The sequence below is a fragment of the Chaetodon trifascialis genome, chromosome 17 (genome assembly GCF_039877785.1).
Source record: "Chaetodon trifascialis isolate fChaTrf1 chromosome 17, fChaTrf1.hap1, whole genome shotgun sequence".
Classification (NCBI taxonomy): Eukaryota; Metazoa; Chordata; class Actinopteri; order Chaetodontiformes; family Chaetodontidae; genus Chaetodon; species Chaetodon trifascialis.
In genome coordinates, this window is record NC_092072.1 from 4,668,789 (window position 1) to 4,696,570 (window position 27,782).

Here is a 27,782-nt window from a genome sequence, read left to right on the forward strand (position 1 = left end):
AAATAAAAATACATATGATATTTTTCACTCTGTGCCAAAAGTAAAAACAAAGTGTTTGCATTAAAACTCAATGAAGCAAGGACGCAAAGACGTCCCACGGAACAAAAGCAGTTGTGTTACGTAAGCTGAGCGGTTAATTGTCAACCAGTGGTCCATGACCTGGGTGCGTCTCCTCTTTGTCTCATCTGCACAGCGCAGAGTTTCCTCCTTTACTGCACCTGAAACCGGAGCCGCTGATCGTGAGCCGGGTGCCTCCAGCGGTGCCTCCTCTGCGTGGGGAAACCTCAGCGATCACCGGAGTCAGCTGAGATTTGTAGGTGAAGCCGTTGGATGTGTTGACGGCATCCAGCTGGTTAATGACAGCGACCACGCAGCTCACCTCTGACTGAGTGCCTGAGAGCAGACAGACGGACGGACACACGCGACAACAACAACAGCAGAAGAATGGAGATGCTGCTTAGAGACAACACGCAGCCTTAGATGTTTCATCGTCCATGACATGTTATTGTCTCATCTGACGTGCTTGTCATGTTCTCCTGTGATGAAAGGCCGACAACATTCCTCTGCCTCCATCAGAGCGTGTAAAGTTCGGCTTAGACAGAACTGTTTTCTTCTGTACTATGTACTGTACTATGAGTCAGGAAACAAAAATATCCTGAACTAGCAGGGACACATTCTTTTCAAAGGAAAACTTGAAAACCTCTCAAACCTTCGCACTCCTGAATCTCTAACAGAAGCATGTACAGCCTAGAGGAGCCTCTTCTTTTGTTCGCGAGCAATTTAATGAGTGAAATACCTGAAATGGTGCTTGTCAGAGAAAAACACGCGAATCGCTTTGTGTTGCTGTGATGCACAAGATGTTAAGTGTCCCTGATAGAGACCAGACAACCTTATGAAAGGTAATGCATTCGGTATCTTTACAGCAAAGAGCAGCACTGTAAAAACTTTAAAGCCTTATCTTCCATTGATGTTTAACTTCTGGTGTATTTTTTGGAAGAATATTACACTAAAATGTAAACAGACATATACATTAAACCTGTTTGCAGGGCAAAAACAGATTTCTTAGATCTCAGAAGAGATGTAGCAACAATTTCCTCAACTCAGATCTTTCCTCATCTGGATTTTTGGTTGCTGAACAGCAAAAGGAAAATGTTTAGAGAGATTTTAGTGAGCACACCAAACGGAAACTGTAGAAGAGGATGGACAAATTTAGGATTGAAAAGGTGAGGTACATGTCCTCCGATCACCAGCGGAAGTGACGCTCTCAGGATATTGCTGCACTGTCTTGCTAATGGTTGTTCATTAATGGCTAAACATTCTTCATCATGATCCCGGCTAAACTAAGCCAAACGTACCGTTGTTGAATGGAGACTGGCAGTACAGACGGCTTGACGTGGACATTTCTCTGTGAACTTTACACTCGTCCCCGCAGATGGTCACAGTGGACGTGAGCGGGTCAAAGCCAGAACCCTGCACAGACAGCAGAGCGCCGCCGCCAAAACTACCTGAATCACACATGATGGAGAAAAACTTATGAGAGCCACAAAAGAGGAAATACCACAAAATCACCAAAGACATAAGCTTTTAAGACAGGAGGTCTCTGTAAGGCCAGGTGGTCGATTCATTTCAATCTGTTTTAATGTTTTATTGGGTAACTACAATGTTTGTGCATGTCCTTTCACACTGACGGCCTCTCCTGTATATTCTGTGTGTATAACAGAATATGAGTGTACATCACTGCAGGCACACATTTAGGCTAAACAATTGTTTAGATCGTCTCACCCTCGTTAGGCTGCACGCTGCTCAGAGTCAGCTCGTACGTGAACGTGACATCTGATTGGGCGCGACCTTTGACCTGGTGATGTAGCACGACCGGGTACGCCCCCCCCGGGTTGTTCCCTGCGGTGCACTGAACCTGCGTGTCAGTCACTGAGGACACATTGCAGGGGACGTGGTTTATGGTGACGGACACGTGCTGAGAGTCGTTGCCGAATCCTGAACCTGTCAGCGTGAGGACCGCGCCGCTCGGCCCTGCGGGGAAGAGGAAGACGAGGAAATGCTTTATTCAGGTCATCCAGATCCACTGACACACGGGTATTGTCAGGATACATCAAGTCTGGTGGCTTCATTGTTTGTATGAAATTGTAGTTACATGAACTTTAAATATCCTCATCATCCATCCAGCTAGAAAAAAAATACTATACTCGGAGTTACTATGAGGACATGATGCTGAGAGCCATAATTACCGGTGGTGGGGCTGATGGAGCTGATGACAGGAGTGTGGGCTGCAGAGTAGGTGAAGTTGAGCGGAGGATACTGAACTGAAAACACCTGGATGTTGACGGTCACCTGCCCCTCGCTGCGAGGAGGCGTCAGGCAGCGAAGCCGCCCCGGCGTCACCTCCTGGATCTCGCAGGTTTGGCCGCCGACCATCACGCTGGTGTTCCCTGGAGCGAAGCCGTTTCCAGAGATGACGAGAGAGGTCCCTCCTGCCAGGCTGCCCACGTCGGGGCTGAGGACGGCTTGGGCGAGGCTGCTCAGGGTGACGTGACCGGACGCAAGGCCTTTACTTCTCACGATGACTCTGACTGGGTGGTCGCCAGCTGGCAGAGCGTTAACTGTCACAGAAATGTTGCCATCCGACACGGCGGTGACTTCCAGCTCTGTGGCGCTGGCAAACACCGCCACGTCATCTGCACGGTTGCCAAACCCTGAGCCGGAGATGGTGACGATGGTCAGATCGCTGTTGCTCTCAGGGGAAATGCCGGTGACCATGGGAGTGACGGAGGACGAGTACATGAAGGAGCAGTTTGAATGGCAGGAGCTTTGGATCCTGCCCACGTGGACAACGACATCACCAGTGTGAGGCTGGGAGGGGGAGGTGTCACAGGTGACCGAGGTGTAATTGACTGACACAACAGTGCACGGCTCGCTGGCGACAGTCACTTGTCCTTGAGAGAAACCAGAGCCCTGGATGAGGAGGCGTGTGTGGCCGCTGGGGCTGCCGACATGAGGCGACACAGAATCGACCACAGGCAGAACCACGAAACGGCGGTCGAGCTCGTTCACTATGGCGATGAGGGCGCTGCCAAGGTTGTTGACTCTGACGGCGACGGGGAGAGCGACACCGACGGGAAGCTCACTGTTGTAGCTGAGCTGGCAGTTGATCTCAGAGTGAGAGCTGTTGATCACCTGACAGGGTTGATCTCCCACTGTCACCTGCGGAGACGCCAGCGTCGGTCACCGAGCTTTCACTTTGATTTCACAGGTGACTGAACTCAAAGACGACGGAAACATGCTTGTACTTCTGAAGAGACGTCATTAAAGTCTTCTTAAATCTATCAAAAATGATACTAATTTGGCAATGTGGCATTTCAAAGTTCTTAGAAAAAGTGTACTTTATTGTGAGTAAAATGTACTTTAGTGTACCTTAAAAAGTGTACTGAACCACAAATACTATTAATAGTAATAAAGTGCACTTATGAAAAGTACTTATTTTCAAGTCCTTTGTAATACACTATTAGCATTCTTAATAAAGTGTACTTTAAATTCACTTCAGTTTAAATATATTTAACTATATTTCCAACACATTGGTGATATGATACAGTTGTATGTATAATATTTTTTCATTTCATTTATTATTATTATTATTGTTATGTATTATTTTATTTTCTTCACTTCTGTTTTACTTTCGTTAACAACAAAAAGCAGAAAGTACCAGAAGAAGAGCAATTATCATCTGACTATTTTAGCATTTTCTATATTTCTAATATATAAGCATGAAAATGTTGCTAACCTCAATAGCGCACGTAGTGTCACTGAAGCCACTGCCCTGAATGTGGATGACCTGGTGGTACGAGCCCTGGTTGGGGGAGATGGAGTGGACTGTGGGGGTGGAGCAGGTGGAGGCGCTTAAGGAGAAGCTGTTTGCGGACTCGTTGGACTGTTGGCACTTTGAGGAGGCGACGCACTGTGGAGCTGCTCTGGAGACGGGATCAGAACCTGAACAGCAAACAGTTTTATCTGCTGATTACTTCTAAACTTGTTGAGCTTTTGTCCTGAACATCTAAAAATATTCAAATGGAAACTTTATTCACCTGATCTGACTTGATTTAAATATGTCGAATAGTATAAATAACAACACCTGCGCTGTAGTTTTTACATGCTGACTGTGAGCATCTTATCCACATCTCCACATGTACCTCCTGCCACGTGTCTGGCCTCCACGCCTCCCACACGGACAGAGATCTTGCTGCGCTTCTCCTCCAAAGGCTTGACTTTCACGACTCCCTGCAGCAGCTTGACGTTGGCATCGTCTATGTAGCCGCTGCTGTAGAAATACACGCCGGGCGCAGCGAAACGGTAGCTGAAGAACCCTGCGGGGTGTGCGGGGGAGATCGTACATGTGACATTAAATCGTGAGGAATTCTTAGACATGCTGTGCATTTGTCTCTCACGTGTGTTGAAAGGTGTGACGTAAGAGCTCAACTCATGTCTGTTGAGGGGACTCTACCTTCAGCTGTCTTGGTCTCCCCGCTGTTGAATGGCCCCCCTTCGTAGGCGGTGCCACTTGGGCTGGAAACGCTGAAGACCCGGTAGCCAACTCTCTGGAACATTGGAGCCTTCCAACGCCAAGTCACTGTGTCTCCAACATGCACTGTGAGTGAGGGGTTACTCCACGCGTATCCCTGCCCATAAACTGGAAACACAGACAAATGTTAGCTTGCAAGCACTACACATGTAAACGTAGAGAAACACTCACAGGATGTCATCGCGATGTCATTCAAATAACCTGCAAATCCTTTTCTAAATATGGCTGATTAGGGGAAAAGTGAGGTCAAACTGGTTTTGAAATGCTTTCCTTCTGAAACAGTCTCTCTCTACAGTCACATTTAATCCACAGGTGACAGCTCTCTTGCTTGCAGCAGTTTTCAGTAAGTTAATCTTCTCTCTTTTGTTCTCTGCTTTAGTCGACTCAGATTTAGCTTGACACCAGCAAAAAGGGCCGAAACGTAAACCTACTGTGGTGGGATCCCTGGTTGGTGACAATGTGGGTCTTCTCCTCCGACTGCGTAACACACTGCAGCTCATGCTTTGAGGCGGCCTTCACTTCACACTCAGCTCCTCCTGTAGCAAACCAACACAAAGCACATGAGATCATATATGAAACCTGCATTTCAGTGCCGCCCTTCCATATCTGCATGTCGTTGGACAGAGTCGTTTACCGCCAGCCCCCAGTTTTCCCCTCAACCATTACTCTGACATCTAATTCCAATGATTAAATTATGAAATTTCTGAAAAACGTCTGTCAGAAACTGCTGGGCCTCATGTTGCTCACCAATGAAGACTTTGTTATCAGAGGTGTCGTTGCTGAAACCAGATCCAGTAACAGTCAGCCTGGTTCCTCCGAGGAAGGAGCTGAACAGCGGGGTGATGCTGTAGATTTCCAGGATGTATTCAATGGTGGCGTTCACACCGTTACTGTGAAACGACAAAGCAGAAAAGATTAGGCAAGCTAAGGTAACTTTATTAACCCCCCGCCACGGAAATTTGGACATTACAGGCAGCAGCAATAGTAACATGAATATTAAAAGAGGACATAGGAAAGAATAAAAAATACAAAATGGAAAAGAAATAAAAAAAAATGGCTATATACTCTCTCTATATCATGATCTGCTTGCTTGCTGCTTGCTACTGCTGTTATTACATCCACTGTCACTGTTACTGTGACTGCATGTCTGTCTCTCTGTCTCTGCCTCTCTCTCTCTCTGACTGCATTTCTGTCTGTCTGTCTGTCTGTCTGTCTGTCTGTCTGTCTGTCTGTCTGTCTGTCTGTCTGTCTGTCTGTCTGTCTGTCTGTCTGTCTGTCTGTCTGTCTCACTCTCTCTCTCTTGCTCTTCCTCTCTCACCCAACCGGTCGAGGCAGATGGCCGCCCACCCAGAGTCTGGTTCTGCTCGAGGTTTCTGCCTGTTAAAAGGAAGTTTTTCCTCGCCACTGTCGCCAAGTGCTTGCTCATGGGGGAATTGTTGGTTTCTTTGTAGATAAAAGAGCTTGGTCTGTACCAGCTCTATATGGAAAGTGTCCTGAGACAACTTCTGTTGTGATTTGGCGCTATACAAATAAAATTGAATTGAATTGAATTGAATTGAATTGAATTGAATTGAATATATTTTATAGAAAAATGGGGGTATTAAAAAATAATAAATGGAGTAAATTGAAATAAATTAACCATGTTGTCTGACTTGATTCAAAACACTTGTCACAGCTATGACCCTGTAAGCATTCCTTCAGCTGGCACGTTAACAGGTGGATTGTTGCATGTGAGAGTTTTTCCAAATCACTTGCTGTGAAAATGTCTTTGACGGTAGCTGTACCTCGTCTGGGGGTAGCCATTGTTTCCGACCTGTACGTCCACTTGGTACAGGCCAGGCGGCAGCACAGGGAGACTGCAGGTGATGTTGGTCTCCGTCCACTGCATGGTGACACACTCCTTCCCGCCGACAAACACCGTGCTGTCATTGTCTTGTCCTCCCAGGTACAAACCCTGGATGGAGAGAACTCGAAGGCCTACACAAAGGGAGAAAAAAACGGAGGAGTTTCAGTCGTTCATCAAGATAATTAGCACTTGTCACCTTTTTATTTTCTAAGTAGAACTGATTGTCCTACAGATTAGCAGGTAGCGCTGTTGTGCGGATGCTTCGCTACTGTTTACTGTAATTATGTTAGTCGACACGTTAGTTTCCACAGCTCAGATTCTCAAGGTTTAACAAAGGACAAGCCAGAAAAAACCTGCAAGACGACATAACTCAACACTGGAACAAAACTAACAAAGTGACAGTGATAACAAAAGGTTCTGACATGCTCCTTTAAGCTCCTGATGACAGTGGAGCCATCACGCTATTCCTCTTCGCTTCAAACACAAACAGACAGGTGACACATTAAAGGAAAACCTGAATAAACGAGTGGAGAAACATAACAAATCCCCAATCAGCCTCCGAGCTTATCAAGTCCTTTCATCAATGCCAGCTTCACAAATTCACATGCCCTTAACTCGGTCACCCCAGAGATGCCCTCTGCTACGTTTTCCTGCAACGAAACAGGTTTCTAAACGGACGCAGCTGATTGATACCTGTGGTTTGTGGTTAAGAGGAGTGAGGGGTCAGCAATGGCAGCAACAACTGTCAACCACCATAAATGTGCACAGGAAATATTAAGCCGATGAGTCCGGTTTTATGTGAGATTAGCTGCCGCATGCACAGATAGACACACAAGAACAAAAGCATTATAACGAACACTGAATCCTTTTCTTCTCATAAACAAAGAACAAGCAGAGAATAGACTGCAGACTTAGCGTGTGTTCATTCACTACACAGATAAGATTTCTACTGACCTTTACTGACAAAAACCACCCTCTCCATTAAACTTTTCATATAACTGAACCAAAGAACATAATCCAAGCGCTCGTCTGGGTTTACCCATCTCAGTAAGGCTTTATAATCACCCTACCTCCTGAAAGGTTACTAAATACATGAAGAGAGTTCATAAAAGCCACTGAAAAATAAATTCAAGCTCACCTGTCACAGTGGTAGTTTGGGGACTCAGGGCTGAGATCTGGGGTGTGAGGTTATTGTCGTAGGTGAAGGAGCTGCTGGCTGTCTGACTCATGTTTCCCACCATCACTGTGACGCTCTCTGATCCTGCAGCTCCCTGAAACGAGCAAAATAACATCAACGTATTAATAAGTAAAAAAATTAAGTTATGCAACGTTTGAAAGATGAAACTTCATGTTCAATGAAACACTTTGTGCTGCAGCCTTATTTGGTCTGCTGTGACCAATAGCTTATGGTGGCTAATGTTAGCTTACGTTAGCCTTTAGACTGCTGGGACACACTAGTTCATCATAACATCGCCCCTTGAACTTTGATCCTCCTTATCATACATCTGGCACCGTGAAAGCTGCGGCGAGACGTGCTGGCATCTTTGCCATACTGCTACTGACATACCACATTTGGGACATACTAGAACATTTCCTGGCAAACTAAATGCTATGGAAGTATGGGTACCGGAACGCAGCGTACGTTCATTGCTGTAATTGCCATTTGTGACCACAGCAAAAATGAGCACATCATTTCAGTATCAGAATTAGTGAGATATTTATCTTAATCTTCAAGTATAACAAATAAGGTTTTGCAGGCTGATACTTTAGCAATTTTATTAGCGTATAAAAATGTATAGTAAGCGCTTAGTGTCCTGTACTACAGCTATTAGATACTGCATGAAAACAACACCCATAAAAACATGTTTGCAGTCTCTACACTCACTGCTGGTGTTCTGCATTTCAGCTCAGTGTCACTGGCGTGAACCACCGTGCACTCCTCATCGCCGACAGTAACTGTGGTGTTCTGGCTGAAGCCGAAACCTTTCACCGTCAGCAGTGTGCCTCCTGAGAAAGGAATAAAAGAAGGCAACGGTTGCACTTTGCAATAAAATTCATGAGTGTATTTGCTAAAACTGCACATGCTGCAAGGTTCCCATGGAACCAAACCACAGGACTATTTCAGAGGAAGTGATCCTGGTTTTGATTTTGGCTTACCTGCCACACTTCCAGAGAGCGGAGAGAACGAGGAAACAATGAGCTTGTAGGTGAAGTGGAGCATGTTGCCGTCTAGGTAGCGTGAATTACCCAGAGAAGGGAAGTTGACCAACACGGGGTAGATACCAGCACTGGCGCTGCCCAGCCTGCACACCTGAGAGGTAGCTGGAATACAGTTGACAAAATCTGGTTGAGCTGCTCCCGCTAGACGATAAACAGCCGAAACTTCTTTCACTTACCGTTGACCTGTTCAACGTGACACCTGGCCTTCCCCACGAAGATGGAGGCATTTTCACTGCTGAAGCCCGTCCCAGTGACAGTCAGAAGAGTCCCCAGGCCGTCAGATCCTGAAAAAGTGATTTGATGATAGATAAAACATCCCCCACAGTTTATACAGGAAGCCTGAAGTTCACTAAAATATTTTTTTTATTCAGTCCTTGAAAATGAAATGTTTTATAACTGAGTGCTTTCATATGTAACCTGTTTGGTTTGGTTCAGATACAAGCAACTCAGGCCTGTTTGCTCAGTTAGTTTGGCTCATTTCCGCTGGTGTGAAAGCTGTCAATCAAACCATGGTGAGGCCCAAACAACCAAAATGAGACCACTAGAAAAGGAGGGTCTCAGTCTGCTGTGGAGCCAGCTCTGGTGTGGTTTGTTATATATATGGCAATTATTTTGTAACCACTGTACCATGTATGCATGTCAGCGCAGGTATTTTAAACTGGTTTTGTGTATTACGCCTTAAAATCCATCAATAACCAATAATGCCTTGTGTTGACAGAACAAATAATATTTCAGAAGGACACCTTGAGATGGGCTGATCCCGGTCACGACTGGAGTCGTGTCGTCTGACCATTCAAACCCACAGTCACCAGAACACTTGGAGGGGATGCCGTTGATGTAAACCTCCACCTGCAAACAGCATTTAAAAAGAACACACAGTCACACAGCAGAATCATGCGCTGGGTTGGAACAGTCACTTCCATGGGAAGTTAACGCCACAACAGTCATAACAATAGATGACTGTATCCGCCAGTCGCTTCAATACAAAGCAGTTAGTTAATAGCATGCAAACATATCAATCAAATCCTGCCTGCAGGCACGAAATATACAAATACAGCTGCGCTGTGAAACGCTACAGACAAAAACAGGACTTGTTCTACAGGATTTAGGGTAAGCAAACACATCATGTAATCATCAGTGACCATAACAAGTATTTCATGGACAGAAAATCACAGGCAGAATGTAACTAAGTACACTTACTCAAGTACTATACTTCCATTTTATGTAGCTTTATACTTCTACTCTACTCCATCTCAGAGGCAAATATTGTGCTTTTTACTCCACTACAATTCTCTGACACCATTAATGGCTTTTTACATCCCAGATTAAAATTTTTCATACTCTTCCTGTCCAGTGAAAACCCTGTATCTCCACTTTAAAAAGCCTCTTGGATGAGCTGGAAAAAGCATCGTCACAAAGCTGAAAACAGGTCGTTTTTCTGACCTCATGAAGGTTTTTAGAGATAAATGGTTCTCACAGGACAGCCATGCCACAAACATGATGATCTTATAAAATATGATGCATTGCTGTAGATTAAAGTAGCCAATAGTTTATAAAGTAGTTGAAATGAGCTGAACCTTAAACATGTATAGCAGTGAAATACAACATACACATTCACGCAGCAGTGATATTAATCCAAAAACATCAGATAGCACAATAAGTACTTTTACTTTTGATGCTTTACCTACATTTGCTGATGATAGTTAAATTCTTTTACTTAAGTAAGGTTTTAAATTAGTTGTAGTGGAGTACTTCACAGTGTTGTATTTGTACTTTTACTAAAGTAAAGGATCTTGAATACTTCCACCAGTGCACATAATGCTGAAACCCAAAACCAGATGTGCCAGAGGCTTTATGACTCATGGTTGTACCTGTGGTTGTGTTTCCCAGACACGGAGGAGATCTCCTGTCAGGCTTCGCATCAACAGTCCTCCCTTTTTCTTCTCATGGGCTGAAACAACCACATTTTCTCCGACAACCGACGAGCCGTTAACCTGTGGTGAGAGCAAAAGGCAATGAGGACTCAAGAACCAGCTGCTGGTCATTTTATGCCTGTCGAAACTTTAATGAATTAGTAAAATGAAATGTATATAAATACAAATGAAATAAATGATAAAAGATTTTAAGCTCTGAAAGCAATCAAGGGAATATTGACTGTGTCTGGTTTTACAGACAGGAGGGTGATGATCGTCAGTAAACATACACATCAGATTCATATTTATACATATTATTACTGTGACTTCTGCTACAGCTACTATATCTGCAAATAAAATGTGGAAGTAAGCATCTTTGGGTAATGCACCATAATTAACTAAAAAAATCGATAAAATAACAATGAAATAAGAAGTGGAATGTGACCTGGATCAGAGGCTGGTCTCCAGGTTTCGTGAGCCACTCGACCCTCCACTTGGGTCGTCTGCAGCTTCCCTGCTTTGAAACGCTGACCTGACCCATCCCTGCGATTCCCTCCAGAGTGTACTTCAGGTCCTCCACACTGATGTCCACCGACAGGCCTGAGAACAAGCACTGGTTGACTTAGACACCTATAAATATGCTGTACAGCATGAATGCATGTAGAAGCAGATGGAATGATATGTCTCCCTCAGGATATTGAGGTGATCCACGTGCTCCAGTAAATTACAAGAGGCCAGTATGGTTTTGCACCAATATCTCAAAGACAAATAAATATAATGTAATAGTATTACATTGGGACCAGAGCAGACAATGAGAAACACGTCAGCATATCTGTCCTTGTCAGTCTTTTTATTTATAGGTTCTGGTTAATAATAGAAGTGATTTCACAACTGAAAGTCAAAGCACTCAATCAAAGTGTCATGATGTTGTCATCTGTGAACGACAGTAAATGACTGATGGAGTCATTGTCGGAGTCAATGCTGTCTCTGTGCTTTCACAGTCGATGGCCGGGGAGATTCTGGGCTTGGAAACTGCCCAAATATCTCGTCTAAAGCAGTTACTGTAGGATAATGATCAGTTCATCACTAGCACACAGGCACGCTAATAGTCAGTGGTCAGTCTTGGTTCACAGGGAGTTTAACCTTGTGGGCGATCCTATCTGGTGCGTCGAGCCAGGGCAGACAGAGTTGTTAAAATGCAAATGCTACACATGTCCGTGTGAACTACCTTCAGCTCGACCTCCGTAAATCTCTAAATCAAAGGTGCCGTTCAGAGGAGGGGTGGCTCTGTGAGGGCGAGTGACGGCGACGGTGGCCGCTCCTTCCCTGAACTCAGCCGCGTCCTCGCTGCTGTTGGACATCTGTGGAACACAAGTGGAGGATTAAAAGGATCCTTTTATCAGTTTTATAGAACACAAGCTGCTTCACACAGTCCTAAATGGGATGTGTCTGTTTTTACATCACCATACTGAATGTCTATGATCACAACAAACTTTATTTGTAAAGCACCTTTCATACAGGAAATGAGCATGAGTCCTGGACTGAAACATCTATTTTTTCTCCATAACTACGTCCTTGATGTAAGTGGACAGACCTTGTCCTTTGTTCAGAAACTTTTAAAGAGAGATCAGTCGTCTTGAATGATCCAGTAATTTTCACTGACTTTATGGGAATTTTACTGTGTTTGTGTTTTGAGTAGTTTTGAATGTGTTTTTTGTTTAAAGGGCCATCAAGGGCCCATATCGTGGTACAGTATTCGGCACTGGTCCCTGCTTTGTAATCGACTCTTAAAAAGAAATATGAAATCAATCAGCTTAGCTAAGCATAAAAACTCAAACAGTTTTTAGAAACATTAGTCCTGCAGCGTGACGATGGAGTAGACTGTCAGATTTAATTGAAGCAAATAGACACTGCACCCTGCTGTCACACGTTTCCGTGCCAGTCCTTACACAGTAGCCACTGCTTCCACTGCAATCTGGTAGGCAAATGATGACTGTACAGCATGTCGAGGCATGAGACACATACACGCTCACTGTGGCGCCTCTCTGTACTGTACGTTATATCACATGGCCGTCGGCTACAGATCATTTCCTCTTGTTATGAGTCACACTGCTGAAGCAACGCTGTTGCTTGAATCTGTTTTCTTTGTGGAAAGTCCTTGTATTTGCTGTTTCAAAGAGCTAATATCGGGATAAATCATACAGCCTGGTATATACTTGAATTGCCTTTTCTGTCTATCTCGCTTTAATTGTACAGATTCTGCATCACAGCAGAGAGACTCAGGTTTGATTTCTGACCCCAGCTCTTTTCTTTGTGTGGTTCTTATTTCCCATGAAACACAAACCAGACAGACTAGAGACTCCCCATTGTTGTTCCATTGGACAGAATGGGAAAGTCCCTTCTTCTCTCATTTACTAAGTCAACTTCAGAAAGTATTGAGGCCAAGGAGGGATGTTTTAGGACTGTCTGATTGATTGACAGGTGGTTGCCACTTTGGGTTTCCTGGCTCTAAATAACAAGATGAACCTAAACTGGACAGACGGTACATCTGTGTTTTCCAGCAGAAAATAAAGATGAATGTCACTTGTCTTTAACATGATATTGTTAGATGAATTCAGTGAATCAATTACCTGCAGGAAGCCAACTGCCAGCAGCGGGAACCCAAAAGCACATTCGACCGGTGTGGCTTTGATCTCATAGCTGATATGTGAACCATTTGATACATCTTTGTTGACAGCAATGACCTCGAAGGAATGACCAGAGCTCTCAAAGGGTGGAGGTCTCCTCTTGTTGGGAACAGCTGTAAGGAAACAATGTAGATGAATAAAACGTTTAATGAGCAGCATCTGCACAGGCCTATGAAATTTTAATACATAGAAAGTTTCAACAACAGGATATAGTCTGATTTCACTTCCGAACAACAGCTAGCTTTGACATTGAAGTATGGTTACCCAAATTCAACACTGCTATCAAGCTTTGTACCATTTGCATCACTTGTGGTGGGTCTCTTTCCCAAGTGAACAGCATCCACATAGAAATCTGCACCAGACACGTCTTTGTAGAGGTAAAACTCCAGCAGACTGTATCTGCTTCCAATATATTCTGTCTGCAGGGAACTCTGCAGATCCATGCATTTGTAACTCCATCTGTCAAGAAATAATTGAATTTTGCTGAGAAGTTTGCATCCAGTGTCTGACAAATTAAAATCACATTATGGTTGTCACTGACTTGTGGCCCTTATTGAAGAGAGTTGGGATCTTTGCGGTCACTGTTTTGGTTTTTCCTTGGCTGTCGCGGTAAGTGAACTTCAGTCCAACTTCATCCGTCAACATTCCCTTGTATGCAAAGCAGAGCTAGAAGGAGAGGGTTGGAAAATGTTTAGAAATATTTATCTTGGCTTAATCTCAAGAGTGAGTCAAAGTTTAATAAACTTTTACATAAAGTGGGAGCAAAGGGCCAAACCAGCATGTTTAGCACACTTACCACCGATGTTCTTGTACCCATATATCTATTAACAGTGTAATTTGAAGAAAACATAAAAAATGAACAACAATAAATGAAAGAGTTGTGTGTTTTACCGTGGGATGCTTGTCCAATGACACTGGTCCGTAGGTGCCACCAGACTCTTTGGTGTAAGTGTCCTTGAAAAGAATCTCAGCGTTCTTCAGCGACCATTGACCACAGAAACCTGAGTTTTTCACTGGAGTCCCTTTCTTATCATTGTTGAACTGGGGAGTGACAGAAATCAGAAAACTGTGAGAATCCAAAATCAGATGCTCCTCAAAGTTTTAAAGGCACAAAGAATTGGCCACCTGTTGAAGGTCACTCCAAACAAAAAGTTAGAAGAGCTTGTGAGCTTTTTTTCACTCACATTAATGCTTAAAAATAACAGTCAGTACAAAATATGTTCATTTTTGTCCCCACCTACCTGAGAGTTGTCATGTTCAAAGTTATTAAAGTAAATCACATCAGTCCCCTCGGTGGTCAAGATCTCACCAGGACACTCGGCTTTCATCATGTCCTCCAGAGCGGACTCCACCTGTTCACAAAATCATGCAAGCTGGATGTTAGTATTGTTTCTACACTGTACAGGTGACCACATCTGCAATAACTTTAGTCAAGCATGAGAATCTGTTTTGATAAGAAATCAAATGACATATTATTAAATGATTATTTCAAGATGTCTGTATCTGAGGACAAAGACAGACAGAAAGACTTCAGGTTACAGCATTTCTACACAACAGACCTCAGACTCAGTTGCATTGAAGGCGATGGGCTTTGTAGGGACCCCTGCCCAGAGCAGAGTGAAGGTCTCCATGTTGCTTTTCCCCTTTGTAATCTCAGCAACAGTGATGTTGGTGTCAGAGCCAAAAACCTCATAGTGAAGAGGTTTGAAATCCCCTGTAGTCAAAAAAAGACAGAAGATCGACTAATTTATTGTACTAAAAATATGAATATAAGCAGGTACGCAGATGACATACAGTTTAAAGAAGTCTAAAGTTTTTCTGAAGTCATGTCAGCATGCGAATGAAGTGTAACAATCACACATTTCAACCCAAGTTTTTCCTTCATACCTCTGTCAGAATTGAATGTGACTGTGTAGTGAGATCCTTGGCTATCGTCCTGTTTGGTGACCTTGACTGTGTCAGGTTTGATGGACCAAAGGCTGTTCAAGGCTATTTCCACCACAGCGGCTGAGGCACTCACTGGAATTGGTCCTACAGTAACAGGTTTAGGTTTTCCTTTAGTTGCCACCAATGCTACAAATGTATGCAGTCATAGTGCAAGATTTCTTTTTAAACAAATTAATTGTAAAACAGCCATTACCAGTCTTTGTGTCTCCGTAGCCCAGGCTGAAGAAGGTGCTCCCACAAAGATGGCTGGCACAGTTGCTGCTGACGGTAAGCTTCTGGACCTCTTTGACTCCGGTGATGCTGCTGGGCCAGGAATTAAAGGTAACCACCTTCGTAAAAGTGAGAATGAGCACAGGTGAGGCATGGAGGTGACAAGGAGGCGGACACTGAATCGAGCACTGCTCCTTCAAACCACTACATTTACATCTACCTCATTTATTGATTTCCTACATTCAACCCTGGAGAGCAGATGTGAGCTTAACATGAAGGTGAACAGAGCAACAGTGTTAGCAGTAATGCTAGCAGTGTAATAGATGGAAAACCTAATCTTTTCCAGTCAATAAAGCTGCATTATTTGTTTGAAATCTGTGCTTATTAACTAGCTTAGCAAGAGTTAAATGAGAAGATTGACTTAAATATATGGATGTAGCTAATATATGAAGCTAGAACCAGGCGTTAGCGTACAGACTGGAAAAAGGAAGAAACGGCTAGCTAGCACCGTTCAAGCCAAAAATGTCTGCCTGCGGTGCTACCTCCTCTAATGCTAACACATTATATCTTTTTTGTTGGGCTACACAAAAATTGAAGCATAAAAAAAGACAAGTTGTGGTTTTATGAGGAGTTATTTGCTGCACTATGTTTTAGCCAGTAGTAAGGAGTGGGAGCTAGCTAGCTCTTGGATAGAGGCAGCTAGCTTATTCTCCATTTCTAGTCATTGTGCTAAGCTAAGCTAACAGTCTCTTGGCTGTATCATCATATTGAGCATATAGATGAGAAAGCTGTATAGTATTTTGCAAAGTGTCATACCACTTCTTTTTATAGGGAAGTGAGCAGTGTGGGATGTGTTTAAGGTGACAAAGCGACAGATTAGCAACAGGTTAGCAACAATACACACCTGTTCCTCATCGAACACGTCGTATTCAGCTATGATATTCTGAACTTCATTGACAGCATCATCAGTCTGGTCTTCTGTAAATGAACTCTCCGGGTTGAACAAGCCAATGTTGACTTTATCCAATCCAGAATATTCTTGATGCAGAATTTCCAAAAAGTAGCTGCAGAACATTAAGGGAAACTGTCAGCTACCAAGAGCATAGGCCTGTTATGAATTAATGACTTGTAGATTTCAAGGGCTAATTAGAGCCATATTCCTGTACTTACGGTTTTCCTTTCTCAAGAGCCATAACTTCAGACTTTTGTGATTCCAGTTTTGTGAAATCTGAGACGAAATACGGCTGGTAAGCAACTTTAACCTGAAGTGGAGGTTGTGCAAAAAAACATGTTACAAGAAAGAAAGATGCTCTGTTTCTCACAAAATAATACTGCACATGCAGCATCTAAATTTCTTTGGTTGTTTCAAATGGGTGTCATGATTTTTGTCTCGTGATTTTGCACACTACGATGATAACAAAACGTATCCATACCTTATCTTCAGGGCGGCTGGAGTTACTGAGGTAGAGTTCACATCGGTCATCACAATGGAGGTAAATCGTGTAGTTGCCGCTGGCTGGAGGGACAAGGAAGCCTCTGGATCGTGTGCTGAAAAAATTCATTTCATTAGAAAAGACGTGAGGCATGGAGTCCATCTGCTCTGTCCAGTATCCAGTGGTGTTCTCATTGTATCTCCAAATGTCAGTCAGGTAACGGGGTCTTGTGTTGTTCCACACCTCCGTCTTCAAGCCTCTTCCACCTGGGTTTAAAATGGAAATAAATGGAGCCAAAATTAAGGCCGAAATGATTAGCGGGTTAATCAAGGAGTTAACCAGCAGAAGATGAATCTGATAATCTAATTTCAGTCATGTTTCAAGCAAAAATGCTGAACATTCATTGTTGCATCTGTAATAAGAAATGATTATTCTGCATATGGGTGGCAAACTGTGACGCACTTTACACAGTAGAAATAAACAGACAAGGAATGAAGGTTACATCCAAAACAAATTCACATTATTTATTTTCAGCTAGAGCCAAACGTTCAAACAATGAAACATTATGTGCAGAGTCCAGCATTAACAAAAGCACTGTTTGCATGCTGCAGACTTCAAATAGATGCTATTGAATCACATGGGTCATAGGAGAGTGAAACTCTTGCTGAACCCAGAGTGAAAACATCTTTTCATGGAGCCAAAAGCCTTCAGCACCATTGTTTGCACCTCTCTCAATGAAGAAATCCTCTCCAGTTCTGATATAACTGATGCTACAGCAGCATCTCCGCTAACCTCTTTGTTGGTTTTAAATGAACTGTTGCCATGTCTAAACCATGCCTGTAGCTGCAAGTAGTTCTTCATAGGATGCTGATGGGTCCGAATCACTGCGGTGCGGCCATATGTGCTTAAATTCACCTGCTGCGTGATTGCGTGATCTGGTGATCTCAGCAAATCCAGTTGCCTCACAAGGTAAGTTTCAAGCAGCCACTATTAAAGTTCATCTTACATCAAAAAACTCCTTAAAAGTTGACGTCAGGTCAGGAGAGATCTTACGCATGATGCATGATTACAAATATGTGCTTTTCAGATAACAGGTGATGTTGTTAGAGGACACAGCAGTCTTGATGACTTGTGACAACTGATGGGATCAGATTGTCCTTTTCATGATAGCAGTTTTGTTGACACCCTGTACAGATGCGTTAAATTCTTCCAGAGATCAGCCAATCAGCTGATGTGAACAGACAATGACAACGCACAAGATAAAGCAACAGGATGGATCAAGACAAGTGTCAGCTGCATGACATCAAAAGAGAAGAAAAGGTGTGTTCTCACCTGGGTAGATGGTCACATTCTGGTTCATCTCTTGTTTGGCAGTCGTGCATGTTATTCTGTCATCGGTCACACTCTGAATTTGACAAGGCAGACCTGAAGGAAACAAGCGACGGTGACTGAAAGCATGTCTGAGTTCACAGCAGACTTTCCACTGACGTGAAAACACAATAGCAGATTTTACTCGAGGGAAGAGTTAAAGTCAGAATGTACTCATTATCTACTCACCTCCAGCGGAAACACAACTGAAACTTTGTATTTTTCGCACTTACAAATGACAAATTTATGAATATAAAACCACAGTTTTGTGCCTTTGCTGAAAGTTATCTTTTCCTTTACTTCTAGTGAAATATTCCATATATTTTACCTCTCCAGGCCTCAAAAAATAAAGATAAAAATATGCAACCAGTAATAAGGACTCACAAGTTCAGAGATCTTTAGCAAAAAAAAGGCTGGGAACTACTGTATAAAATGCCCGTTATAGTCATTGTATTCTATATTTTTTCAAGGATGCTTATCAATACTTTGCATATGTTTCCCTCCTTATGCTGCTGTGATATTCTGGTGTGCAAATGATTAAAATTTGAAGACAAGATGGAATATATAAGAAGTCTTTATGGTACTTTGATTTGTCTGATTGGCTGAAGTTCCACAGTCTCTATCAGTAATATATGAATTTTATTAAGGTCTGTAAAACCACATTAGATAAATTATATATTGGACCTAACATGTCTCTGCATTCTGTATCTGATTTGTATGAATTTGTGGCGGCTTCTAAGCACAACATTTGATCACGGTTAATCACCTTCATCATCTTTATAATGTTAATTCGACTTATCCTTAGATTTTATGATGCTGTCAAATGCACTTGCTTCATTTCCAAATATGTACTGTTGCTTAAAGTCTACAACATGTTAAATGACCCACAGAGTCTTATGAAAGACTACACCGGCTTGTTCGTCACGGTCTGTTGTGTCTCTAAGCTCTGCGGAGACTTTTTCTGCTTTGCAACAACTCTATGGTTTTCATTTGTTTGTTGTGGTCCACATTCTGTCGCGATGAAAAGGATTATGGCCACATTCACCACGCTCCACATTCATCTGTTCATGCTGAACAGTTTGTACTGTGTGAAAACAATATCAGCAATGTTGTCATGGTATTAGAACTGGTTATAGGTGGGGAGTTTCTGGTAAGTTTCCAGTCTGATGGTGGCGATTACCTCCGACGAGAACACGCGCTGGACGATCGGTTTGGTCAAAGAAGCGACCGTGGACGGTCAGCAAGGTTCCACCCATGACGCTTCCCTTGGATGGGGAGACTCCTGTCACCTCTGAACATGAGCCATAAACATTGCACTGTATTAAACTACTACACAGGAAGTACATATGAAAAGTGACACTTTCACTGTGAACTTTCTGTTTACTGTACCTGCAAAGGTCTGAAACATGGAGAGCCTGCCCTGTCCTGAAACCCTGTACAGTTTCTTGTCTGGTAAACTCCTAAAGGTTTTAAGGATATCAACAAATATCATTCCAGCTGTTCATACAAGAATGTTGTTGCTGAGTGAAACAATTTGTAGTCAAATCTTCAGCAGCTGTTTTTAGCTTAATATCTTTTCATTTTATCTACAACCCTGATTCCAAAAAAGAAAATAACATAAATGAAACAGAATGTGATCATTTGCTAATCATTTTGACACATGCTCAATTGAACACAGCCCAGTATATTTAATGTTTGACCACATCAGCTTCATTCATTTTTGTAAATAAATGTAAGTAAAGGTTTCTCAGACCATAAATTTGTGTGCATGCAAATCTTAAACTGGGCCTAAAGTGTAAAAATTGGAGTGCTGAATCATGAAGTCATGCTTTACCTTCCAAATTCACTATCAAGAAGGTAAGTCCAGTTGTGATGCCCTGTTGGAAACAACATGTAATTATTCAGACATGGTTTGTACAGTTCCAAAACAAAATTTTTAACTATATATAGAAAACAAAACCAGCTTACCAACATACGTTCCCGTCATTTTGCAGCTCATGTATCCCCAGTGTGAATTCTCAGAGTCCAGCCGCAGGTTATATCTTTGAAAACATTTCAAAACTTTCAGTACTGTTCAAAATACCAAATCATTTATTATTATTATTATTATTATTATTATTAGTAGTAGTAGTAGTAGTAGTAGTAGTATTCAGCTAAGCTGAAGCTCTTACAGTTCATCTGACCCCAGTTTGAGCAGCTCACACGGCATCCCTCCCATGTAGGATCTGCAATAAACAAGATCATATTCATTAATTAACTCGGCGAGGATATCCTATAAATCTGAAAGTCTACGTTTTGTTATTCTTTGTCTTTATTTTGGGTCAATCTGCCTTCTTTCAAACGATATTGACATGATATCATCATGCAGCAGTCAGAAGTGTCCCTTGTAAAAAATCTATACTTAAATGTGTGGGAGGGACAAAATTCTTTACACTAAAATGAATATTTTGAATGCTTATGGATGTTTTGTTTATTTTTGTACCTCAGAAATCTGACGTTGAGGCCATTGGAGCTCTTGGCGGTGTTGCTGCCATACACATCAGTGTAGATCCGTCCTCGAAGCGTCACCAAGGTGCCTGCAGTGATTTTAAATCGTGTTTGATATCAAGTTTAAAATGGACTCTATGTTGATGCTATAGAGGGAAAGAGCTGTACCTGGGGGACCACTGACTGGACTCAGAGAGAAGATAGTCGGTGTGCGATACCAGACAGTCTGAGGAGAGTTACAGTAAGAAAAAGACAGTTAGCAACCAGCTTGACTGCAGGAGCTTCTAAATGAAGGTGTCTGTGTTTTCTTCACTGCAAACTCACATAGAAGCTGCAATGGTACGGTTTGTACGCTCCTCCGCATATGCTCCTGTCAGGAAAGGGAACACCGTCCACACTGACACGGACCACATATTGACCACTCGGCATGGGTCTGTGAAGGACAGACATGACCATGAAGTGGCGTACGCACTTTTTAAAGTTTGTGTACACTCAATGAACAGTCCCGTCGGCCTGCAGGCTACCTGGTGTAACACAGGATCTGGTTGCCGTGTGTTGAGTCTCTCTCCACATCACAGGGGATGGACAGGGTGTCTGACACCAGGGTCACACGGTTGCCAAAGTTATCGTCTTTTGGATTCAGCTGGAACTGTTTCTCCTGGGCAAAACCTGAAAAAAGTGCCAAATAATGCCTTTTGGTAACGCTTTATTTGAAGGTACACATATTCACCATTAACTAGTTGGTAAGTAGCATGCATGTTTTTCATTGTTTATTAGTCATTATAAAACACTTATTAATGCTTTATTCTGCATGGCCAAATTCTGCAACTACTGGGCCGTTAACTTTCCCCCATTAACCTCCTGATTACTGCTTAGTATCAAGCATCACCATTTGGGGATTCAAGGATTCAGGAGGATTAAATCTCTTACCATCTCCTGAAATGGTGAGTCGTGTAGCTCCACTGACGCTTCCTCGATGTGGGGATATGTAGTCAACGCGCTGAGCACCTGGAACATGTAACACACGTTGGTTAGAGGAGCCTGGTTAGGACATTTGGGCCATCTGCGCAATTAAAAAGACGCAAATTTGCATCTACGCGTGCAGAACTCGGTCAAAAAAATGTTTTTTGGAGACTTTCATTGCTGCTGTGGTTTGGATCCGGCTACTCACCGCAACAGCAGCAGCACAGCGCGAGGAGGAGAGCCGCCGGCCTCCACGCGCGCTCCATCCTGGAGATTTCCCTGCTGTCTGCTGGTCACGAGGCTCGCTGCTGGGACACATTAAAACATTTAATTATTACAGAACTTTTACAGGATTACAGATATTTTAAGTAATGTCTGTAAAGCTCTGATACATTCCGTGTAAGGCAGAATGAGTCATTTTTCAGGCTGTTTTGATTCATTAATTTAATTTTAAACAAAATGCTCCAAAGGGATATCAGTGAATATCAAGCTACCATCAGTTGTGATGAGTAAAAACTTTGAGATTAGACCCAAATCACTACAAGATTATTATAAAAATGCAGTCATTTAAATCTGCAACAAGAAATTGCGAAAATTCTATTATGATTGTCAATTGAAAAAAGGTTTAAAAATAAATAAAACCACCTGTTGAAAACGCGTTTTTCCCGCTAAATGGCTCAGCTGTTCTGACAGGTAGAGAGAGACACACTGCCTGTTTATGGGACAGCACTTAAGTCTTTATAGGGCTGCCAGTGATCCGCCTCTCACCTGAAACTGGGAGGAGGAGACTGCTGAGATCAAGCCATCACCAATTCAGTCTCATTTCCTGTCAGACAGTAAAAACTGGGTCAAAATTAGGACAGGGGTCTAAATCATGAGTTCGATGGAAGCGAAGAGGAAGAAGTGAAACTATAAAAAGCACAAAGTACACTCGTCAGGGTCTGTGAGGAGTGGTGAGGGAAGCATTCACATCCTTTATATAGTGCATGTATGTTGCATTGCCTAGTTACTGTGTCCACACCATGTCATATATGAAACATATCATCAACAGTTTGGGTTGTAATCATGACAAAAGAAAAACATTTTTCAAGGCGTGGACAAAATAATCAAAACACACACTGTTGTGCACTCCTGCACAATCACCCTAAAAGAAACTGCACCTCTGTGATGCTTTAAATGTTCATTTCTGATGCAGTTTGGTAAGATTATTTAGCAGTACTGTATGAATGCAAAAGCTTGTTTCTGATGGGAGAAAACCACATTATTACGTTCATGTAACCCACAGTGATACTGTGCGCAGGTGTTAAACTATGTGGTGCCTTAGAAACAAGCGGGCTCTTGTCTGAGTGATTGGAGTTACTTAAGACACTCAGGAATGTTTACAGCTGTGTAATTTCGACATAAAGTTTTGCAATATTTGACAGGAAGTGTTTAACTTTTCATGCCATACAAGGCATCAGTATATTATTAGAGTATCATGAGATGCTGAACAGACGGAAATCAGATTCTGTCATGTCTGTGTTTGTCGTCACAGTCGCTCTTTGTCATTGTCTTCTCCCTATTTCATTCAACACCCCTACAGAGTTACATAATTTCCTGCTTTAACAAAAATATCAACAGATTTTCTAGAGATTTTCAGTCTCTGAATAGCAAGGGGAAAAAAGGTCAAACAGAGGTCTACAGCCTCCTGCGGACCTGAGAGGTTCATTCTCCTTCCACAGCAGAACAGTGACATCTCGTTATGAAACTCAGCACAAACAAAATTACATCAGGAAGCAAACAGAGAGACAGATTAGCAGATGGGTGAGAGCTGATAGTGAGAAAACTTTGCAACTTTAGCAGCCTCAAGTGGTCGTGAGAGTTTACTGTTCAAGGTTTTGATAAGAAGGTAATAAAAGAACCACATACAGCCCTTCCTCTCGGCCACATTCGGTCTGGTTAGCTGCTTTAGGGGGTGGAGACATTTTCTTTCACACATTTTAATGCTGACATCAGTTACGTATTTTTAATCTTTGAATTTTTATTTTACATATTTCTTTTTCTAATTCTTATTTTTACCTTTAGTCTTCTTCTTATTACCATTTATTGCAAGTCAGTCATTTAGGACAGCTTATTTATGTTAGATCATGTTATGTTATGCACCTCAGACTCAAGGACAAAATTTCATATAAATGAAGTGATGAGATTTTATATCCAAAAGGTCAAAGGTCAACTTGGCTGTGACTTCTTCTTCAGTTGAAAAAGGACCATTAGCGTGTAGCTTTGCAGCGTTGCTGTTCACAGACATGTTAGATAAGGTCTTTGTTGACAGTTCTATTGAAGTATTACACAGGAGGAGGAGGAGGAGGAGGAGGAGGAGGAGGAGGAGGAGGAGGAGGTGTAGTAGATGTTTAACTTACATCACCTCACATCACTTGCTGACAGGTGCCTCTGGGTGGGAAGAGCAAAGAAATGTTGAGCTTTCTTACATAACGAGAAAAACAGCAGAGACCCACAAAACTCCTGGGACACCAAAACTTACTGATTGAACTTCAGTGTTTTGGGTCAAAATCTTCTGAATTTGCCTGTTTGTTCGGTGGCATTCATACGAGGACTCCATGTGAGCGATCTGCCACAATGGCAAAACCAGCAATCGACAGCTATCATGCAGAACAACAAGCTCACACAGGGATGACCGTATGCAGACACTCACACCCACGAGCTCTCACCCTGCCCACGCACCAAACTAAACCCCAGTCTAAGAATATACAATCCCTCTGTCACTTTCCACATCAATTAACTGACAAGTTGAAGTCTGAAATCACGAGGAACACGAGCAGAAATGTTGTCCAGCAGGTTCAGGCAGCGATGCACAGAGCACGAGGTTAACGTCCTCCGAGGTATTCATAGGAAAACACCAAATACAGTTCCTGGAAGGACAAACTGCAGACGTTTGACCACATTTCATTTTCTTCAGGAAATAACTTTTACTTTAAGATTATGCATTGGATGATGGGAAAAAATAGAAATTGTTGCTTATCTACATTAGAATCACCAACATTTTACACTCATAAAATATAGAAACACATTTAAAGAATACAGATTTTTTAAGATGTATTATTAGATTTACAATTTATCAACTAAATAATGCAATAATTAAACACACTGTGATGACATAATGTCTTTGCCTTCTTACCCTGAAGAACTAAAGAGCCTCACAGCCTTGTATGAGAGACTGCATGTTCTTATTTTTAGCTCTGATCAGTCTGGATTTTTTTTTTTTTTTTTTTTTGGCTTAAACAAGAAAATCAATAAAAGGTCAAACAACACTTAAGCAATATTCAAGAAAAAGTCAGGACCCCCGGTGACCAAAATAGGCATGGCTTTATTATTTTTTTTCCAAAACTGCTGCATAACAAACTAAAATCAATATGAAAACACACAATACAAAATAAAGAAAACACTTCAGCATTGCTCACAATGAGAACAAAGATCAGCCTGGATTTCAATCGTGGATCTACAGTGAGTAAAAAAATGTCTAGACGGGAATCGTCTCATTCACAAGGTTGCGTGTTGAGCTAGAAAAGCTCTGATTCTCTGCAGGAGCTCTTTCTTCACGCTGTCTGGAACGAGTGCTGCAGAGGAGAGAACAAAACAGGTGAGGAGCGCCGCTATGTCGGGACACGCACCGAGCGACGCTAGTGTTACTGCAAAACCTTTCCTTTTGTTTTTGTTTGTGACGTTACTGAAGGACTACTGAAGCGCTGTTTGACTGATGTGCTGAGCTGATCGACTTTCGAGTAAAACCTCCTGTTCAGAGACGTGTCTGAAACAAACGCGCCACATATGGAGCCATAAGTTTTGATTCTTTAATAAAAAATAGAGCTGCCAGTCACTTTTTAACCTGTTAAACACCCAGTTCCTCCCATATTTTTCCCCATTTTGTAGCATCAGTTTATTCCAGCTCTTCATCAAAGTGAGATCATGTTTACAGTGGGTGAAATACGCAAAGTCAAGACTCCATATTTCTTCTGCACCATTCAATCACATGGAAACATTGCATGTTTTTAATGGGGAGTACCTTTTATTTTTGTTTTTAGATGTTTAATTCTATTTAAAGTCCATGTTCACGATGGACACAGTACTCCAGGATTTAAAATAAAGTTCTGTGCGCTTCACAGAAGTTTGACCGACTGACCCAAAGTGTTTTCTTAAGCAGATTCTACACATCCAACCTGATGAATGAAGCCTGCTGACAGCACATCTGCTTGACTGTGACCATCATTTCTACACTTCTTCCACCCCCTGCTGTTCTGTGTGCCTGCGCACATCTGTACCTCTGCCTTTAGGTGTGACTTCTGTGACCAGGTCCTCCACTGTGACGTGCTCCAGGCCCTTTTCTTTGATCACATCTGGAAAAGAGTCAGTGACTTCAGAGATCCAGTTCCACTGAAGGACCGTTACGCACGCACGCACGCACGCACGCACACACACACACACACACACACACACACACACACACACACACACACACACACACACACACACACACACACACACACACACACACACACACACACACACACACACACACACACACACACACACCAATGCAGATACAATACCTTTGCAGTGTGCTTTCAGCTGATCCTTCCACCCACACTCCACCAGCTTTGCCCTGAGCAGTTCTTTCAACCTGCGGCCACACATTTAGCTCACATTATTTTAACGTCTGCTGCCAAATGCCGAGCCATTCATGAGCAAATCGCTGAGGAGAAAAGCCTGCTTACCGCTCCCGTTCCCCCATCTCTATCAGCTTCTGGTTTATTGCGGCTCTCATCTGCGAGTCTTTGCTCATGATCTGTCTGAAAACAAGCACAAACAACAGCAGCGTCGGTTTGGATTCAACGGCTTCAGGGGAAAGGTACGAAAAATGTTTTATTTTGCTAGCTATCAGGTAGACGTTACCTTTTGTCGAGATGGATCAGCTGGGGAACATACGGTCCCTTTACACAACCGTTCCGTGTAAAACGTTAAAACCTTAACGGTTCCACTTCAGCGCCGGTTAATTTGCCTAAAACTGACTGCGTCATCGCTAAAAAATTGACCAAATCAGGAACAGTGTCTTCACATGAATGATCTTTGCTAGCGTGACGAAAGAAGACACATTTATTGTAGCACACAAGACGTTTTCAGAGAAAATACAAAGAACTCAAACACCCATGAGCCCCCGGGCCAGTCGTGTCCTCTGTAAAATGGCTCCGTGGCGCCAAAACAGGAAACGTGTGTCTCACTCACTTCTCAAACATCAGCATCTCCCCTCTGACTAACTTGTGGATAAGTTAGTTATATTTTAAAGACATGGCTGCGTCGAATTATTCCTTAAAGGTCAACAGAGAGCTGCTGGACCCCAACTTTGAAAGTTACAGGTTGTCTCTGGACGCCATACCAACGTATAACGTAGAGCTGGATGCCGGTGAGAGAAACGAACTGACTGTACTGTACAGCTAGCAAGAGTGCTAGCTTAGCACTGATACCAGACTGATATATCACTTGTGTCACAGCTGTTAGCAAACATAACTAGCAAACTTACATGATGCTAATACTTGAAAACGCATTTTGTTTATGCTAGGTAATAATGTTGAAGCTACTCTAGCTGTAACCCAGTGGCTCAAGGTCCTCCACTTACACTTGAGAGGGGTCAGAGGGTCCCAAAGAAAATGAGAAATAGATGATCAGAAAAGCAGTGACACTGGTGATGATAACAGTTTACACATAATATGCAAGGATAGCTTCATTTATGCAGTTGTCTGTTGAATGCAGTGTTAGTTAGTGAAGATTTTACATTGTCCAAAATGAGGAAATGTCTCTTTGGCTTCACCACACAGCAGTAAAAACGACGCTAAGACACGGACAAAAAGCCAGATATGAAATGTATTTAGAAACAGAGCGACTGGTTGCAAGATTTAGCTTGTAAAAGAGGCATAAGGAGGCTATGCATTCAGTATTTTAACTGGAGTGACTTGCTGTACACAGTAGTGGTGGATTTTACTGGTTTATAATACCTCACTGAGAGTTATTAAAACACAGAAAATGGCAAAGTGAAAAAATCACAGTCAAACTGACTTTTGAAAAAAA

The 27,782-nt window shown here is 42.5% G+C and overlaps 3 protein-coding genes across 3 annotated transcripts in view; 1 reads left to right on the top strand and 2 right to left on the bottom strand.

Annotated features, from left to right (window-relative positions):
* LOC139345801 (fibrocystin-L-like) overlaps positions 1 to 22,328 on the bottom strand; it is a 38,472-nt gene extending 16,144 nt beyond the window's left edge. The window contains exons 1-42 of the mRNA XM_070984642.1: positions 22,311 to 22,328; positions 21,874 to 21,970; positions 21,633 to 21,710; positions 21,227 to 21,371; positions 21,027 to 21,135; positions 20,871 to 20,928; positions 20,698 to 20,791; positions 20,387 to 20,440; positions 20,184 to 20,257; positions 20,050 to 20,092; positions 19,605 to 19,675; positions 19,396 to 19,506; positions 18,180 to 18,272; positions 16,848 to 17,113; positions 16,585 to 16,676; positions 16,319 to 16,478; positions 15,398 to 15,533; positions 15,145 to 15,288; positions 14,817 to 14,971; positions 14,499 to 14,609; positions 14,149 to 14,298; positions 13,799 to 13,923; positions 13,553 to 13,716; positions 13,201 to 13,370; positions 11,799 to 11,931; positions 11,016 to 11,170; positions 10,529 to 10,651; positions 9,401 to 9,506; positions 8,834 to 8,941; positions 8,595 to 8,759; positions 8,323 to 8,444; positions 7,576 to 7,708; positions 6,376 to 6,568; positions 5,339 to 5,481; positions 5,023 to 5,127; positions 4,514 to 4,699; positions 4,203 to 4,376; positions 3,797 to 4,002; positions 2,247 to 3,219; positions 1,783 to 2,031; positions 1,356 to 1,505; positions 219 to 393 (exon numbers count right to left, since the gene is read on the bottom strand). Of these exons, the coding sequence (XP_070840743.1) occupies positions 219 to 393; positions 1,356 to 1,505; positions 1,783 to 2,031; positions 2,247 to 3,219; positions 3,797 to 4,002; positions 4,203 to 4,376; positions 4,514 to 4,699; positions 5,023 to 5,127; positions 5,339 to 5,481; positions 6,376 to 6,568; positions 7,576 to 7,708; positions 8,323 to 8,444; positions 8,595 to 8,759; positions 8,834 to 8,941; positions 9,401 to 9,506; positions 10,529 to 10,651; positions 11,016 to 11,170; positions 11,799 to 11,931; positions 13,201 to 13,370; positions 13,553 to 13,716; positions 13,799 to 13,923; positions 14,149 to 14,298; positions 14,499 to 14,609; positions 14,817 to 14,971; positions 15,145 to 15,288; positions 15,398 to 15,533; positions 16,319 to 16,478; positions 16,585 to 16,676; positions 16,848 to 17,113; positions 18,180 to 18,272; positions 19,396 to 19,506; positions 19,605 to 19,675; positions 20,050 to 20,092; positions 20,184 to 20,257; positions 20,387 to 20,440; positions 20,698 to 20,791; positions 20,871 to 20,928; positions 21,027 to 21,135; positions 21,227 to 21,371; positions 21,633 to 21,710; positions 21,874 to 21,931 (6,260 nt within the window). The 5' untranslated portion in view covers positions 21,932 to 21,970; positions 22,311 to 22,328. The remainder of the gene's footprint in view (positions 1 to 218; positions 394 to 1,355; positions 1,506 to 1,782; positions 2,032 to 2,246; positions 3,220 to 3,796; positions 4,003 to 4,202; positions 4,377 to 4,513; positions 4,700 to 5,022; positions 5,128 to 5,338; positions 5,482 to 6,375; positions 6,569 to 7,575; positions 7,709 to 8,322; positions 8,445 to 8,594; positions 8,760 to 8,833; positions 8,942 to 9,400; positions 9,507 to 10,528; positions 10,652 to 11,015; positions 11,171 to 11,798; positions 11,932 to 13,200; positions 13,371 to 13,552; positions 13,717 to 13,798; positions 13,924 to 14,148; positions 14,299 to 14,498; positions 14,610 to 14,816; positions 14,972 to 15,144; positions 15,289 to 15,397; positions 15,534 to 16,318; positions 16,479 to 16,584; positions 16,677 to 16,847; positions 17,114 to 18,179; positions 18,273 to 19,395; positions 19,507 to 19,604; positions 19,676 to 20,049; positions 20,093 to 20,183; positions 20,258 to 20,386; positions 20,441 to 20,697; positions 20,792 to 20,870; positions 20,929 to 21,026; positions 21,136 to 21,226; positions 21,372 to 21,632; positions 21,711 to 21,873; positions 21,971 to 22,310) is intronic.
* Positions 22,329 to 25,010: 2,682 nt separating this feature from the next.
* Positions 25,011 to 26,664, bottom strand: LOC139346372 (transcription and mRNA export factor ENY2-2-like). The gene is made up of 5 exons (XM_070985412.1): positions 26,613 to 26,664; positions 26,435 to 26,509; positions 26,270 to 26,340; positions 25,982 to 26,056; positions 25,011 to 25,279 (listed from the first exon to the last, which is right to left on the bottom strand). Exons 2-5 carry the CDS (start codon positions 26,500 to 26,502, stop codon positions 25,203 to 25,205), a joined length of 291 nt encoding a protein of 96 aa, XP_070841513.1. The 5' UTR covers positions 26,503 to 26,509; positions 26,613 to 26,664; the 3' UTR covers positions 25,011 to 25,202.
* A 251-nt stretch (positions 26,665 to 26,915) lies between these two features.
* nudcd1 (NudC domain containing 1) overlaps positions 26,916 to 27,782 on the top strand; it is a 34,923-nt gene continuing 34,056 nt past the window's right edge. The window contains exon 1 of the mRNA XM_070985411.1: positions 26,916 to 27,120. Coding sequence (XP_070841512.1) covers positions 27,006 to 27,120 — 115 coding nt within the window. The 5' untranslated portion in view covers positions 26,916 to 27,005. The remainder of the gene's footprint in view (positions 27,121 to 27,782) is intronic.

Bases quoted from the DNA above. Each gene is read 5' to 3' on its own strand.
- LOC139346372 (XM_070985412.1), bottom strand. From the start codon at position 26,502: ATGAGCAAAGACTCGCAGATGAGAGCCGCAATAAACCAGAAGCTGATA. The intron at 26,341-26,434 runs GTAAGCAGGCTT...GTGTGGCCGCAG, and splicing joins GAGATGGGGGAACGGGAGCG to GTTGAAAGAACTGCTCAGGG. The intron at 25,280-25,981 runs GTACAGATGTGC...TCTCCTCTGCAG, and splicing joins AGTCACACCTAAAGGCAGAG to CACTCGTTCCAGACAGCGTG.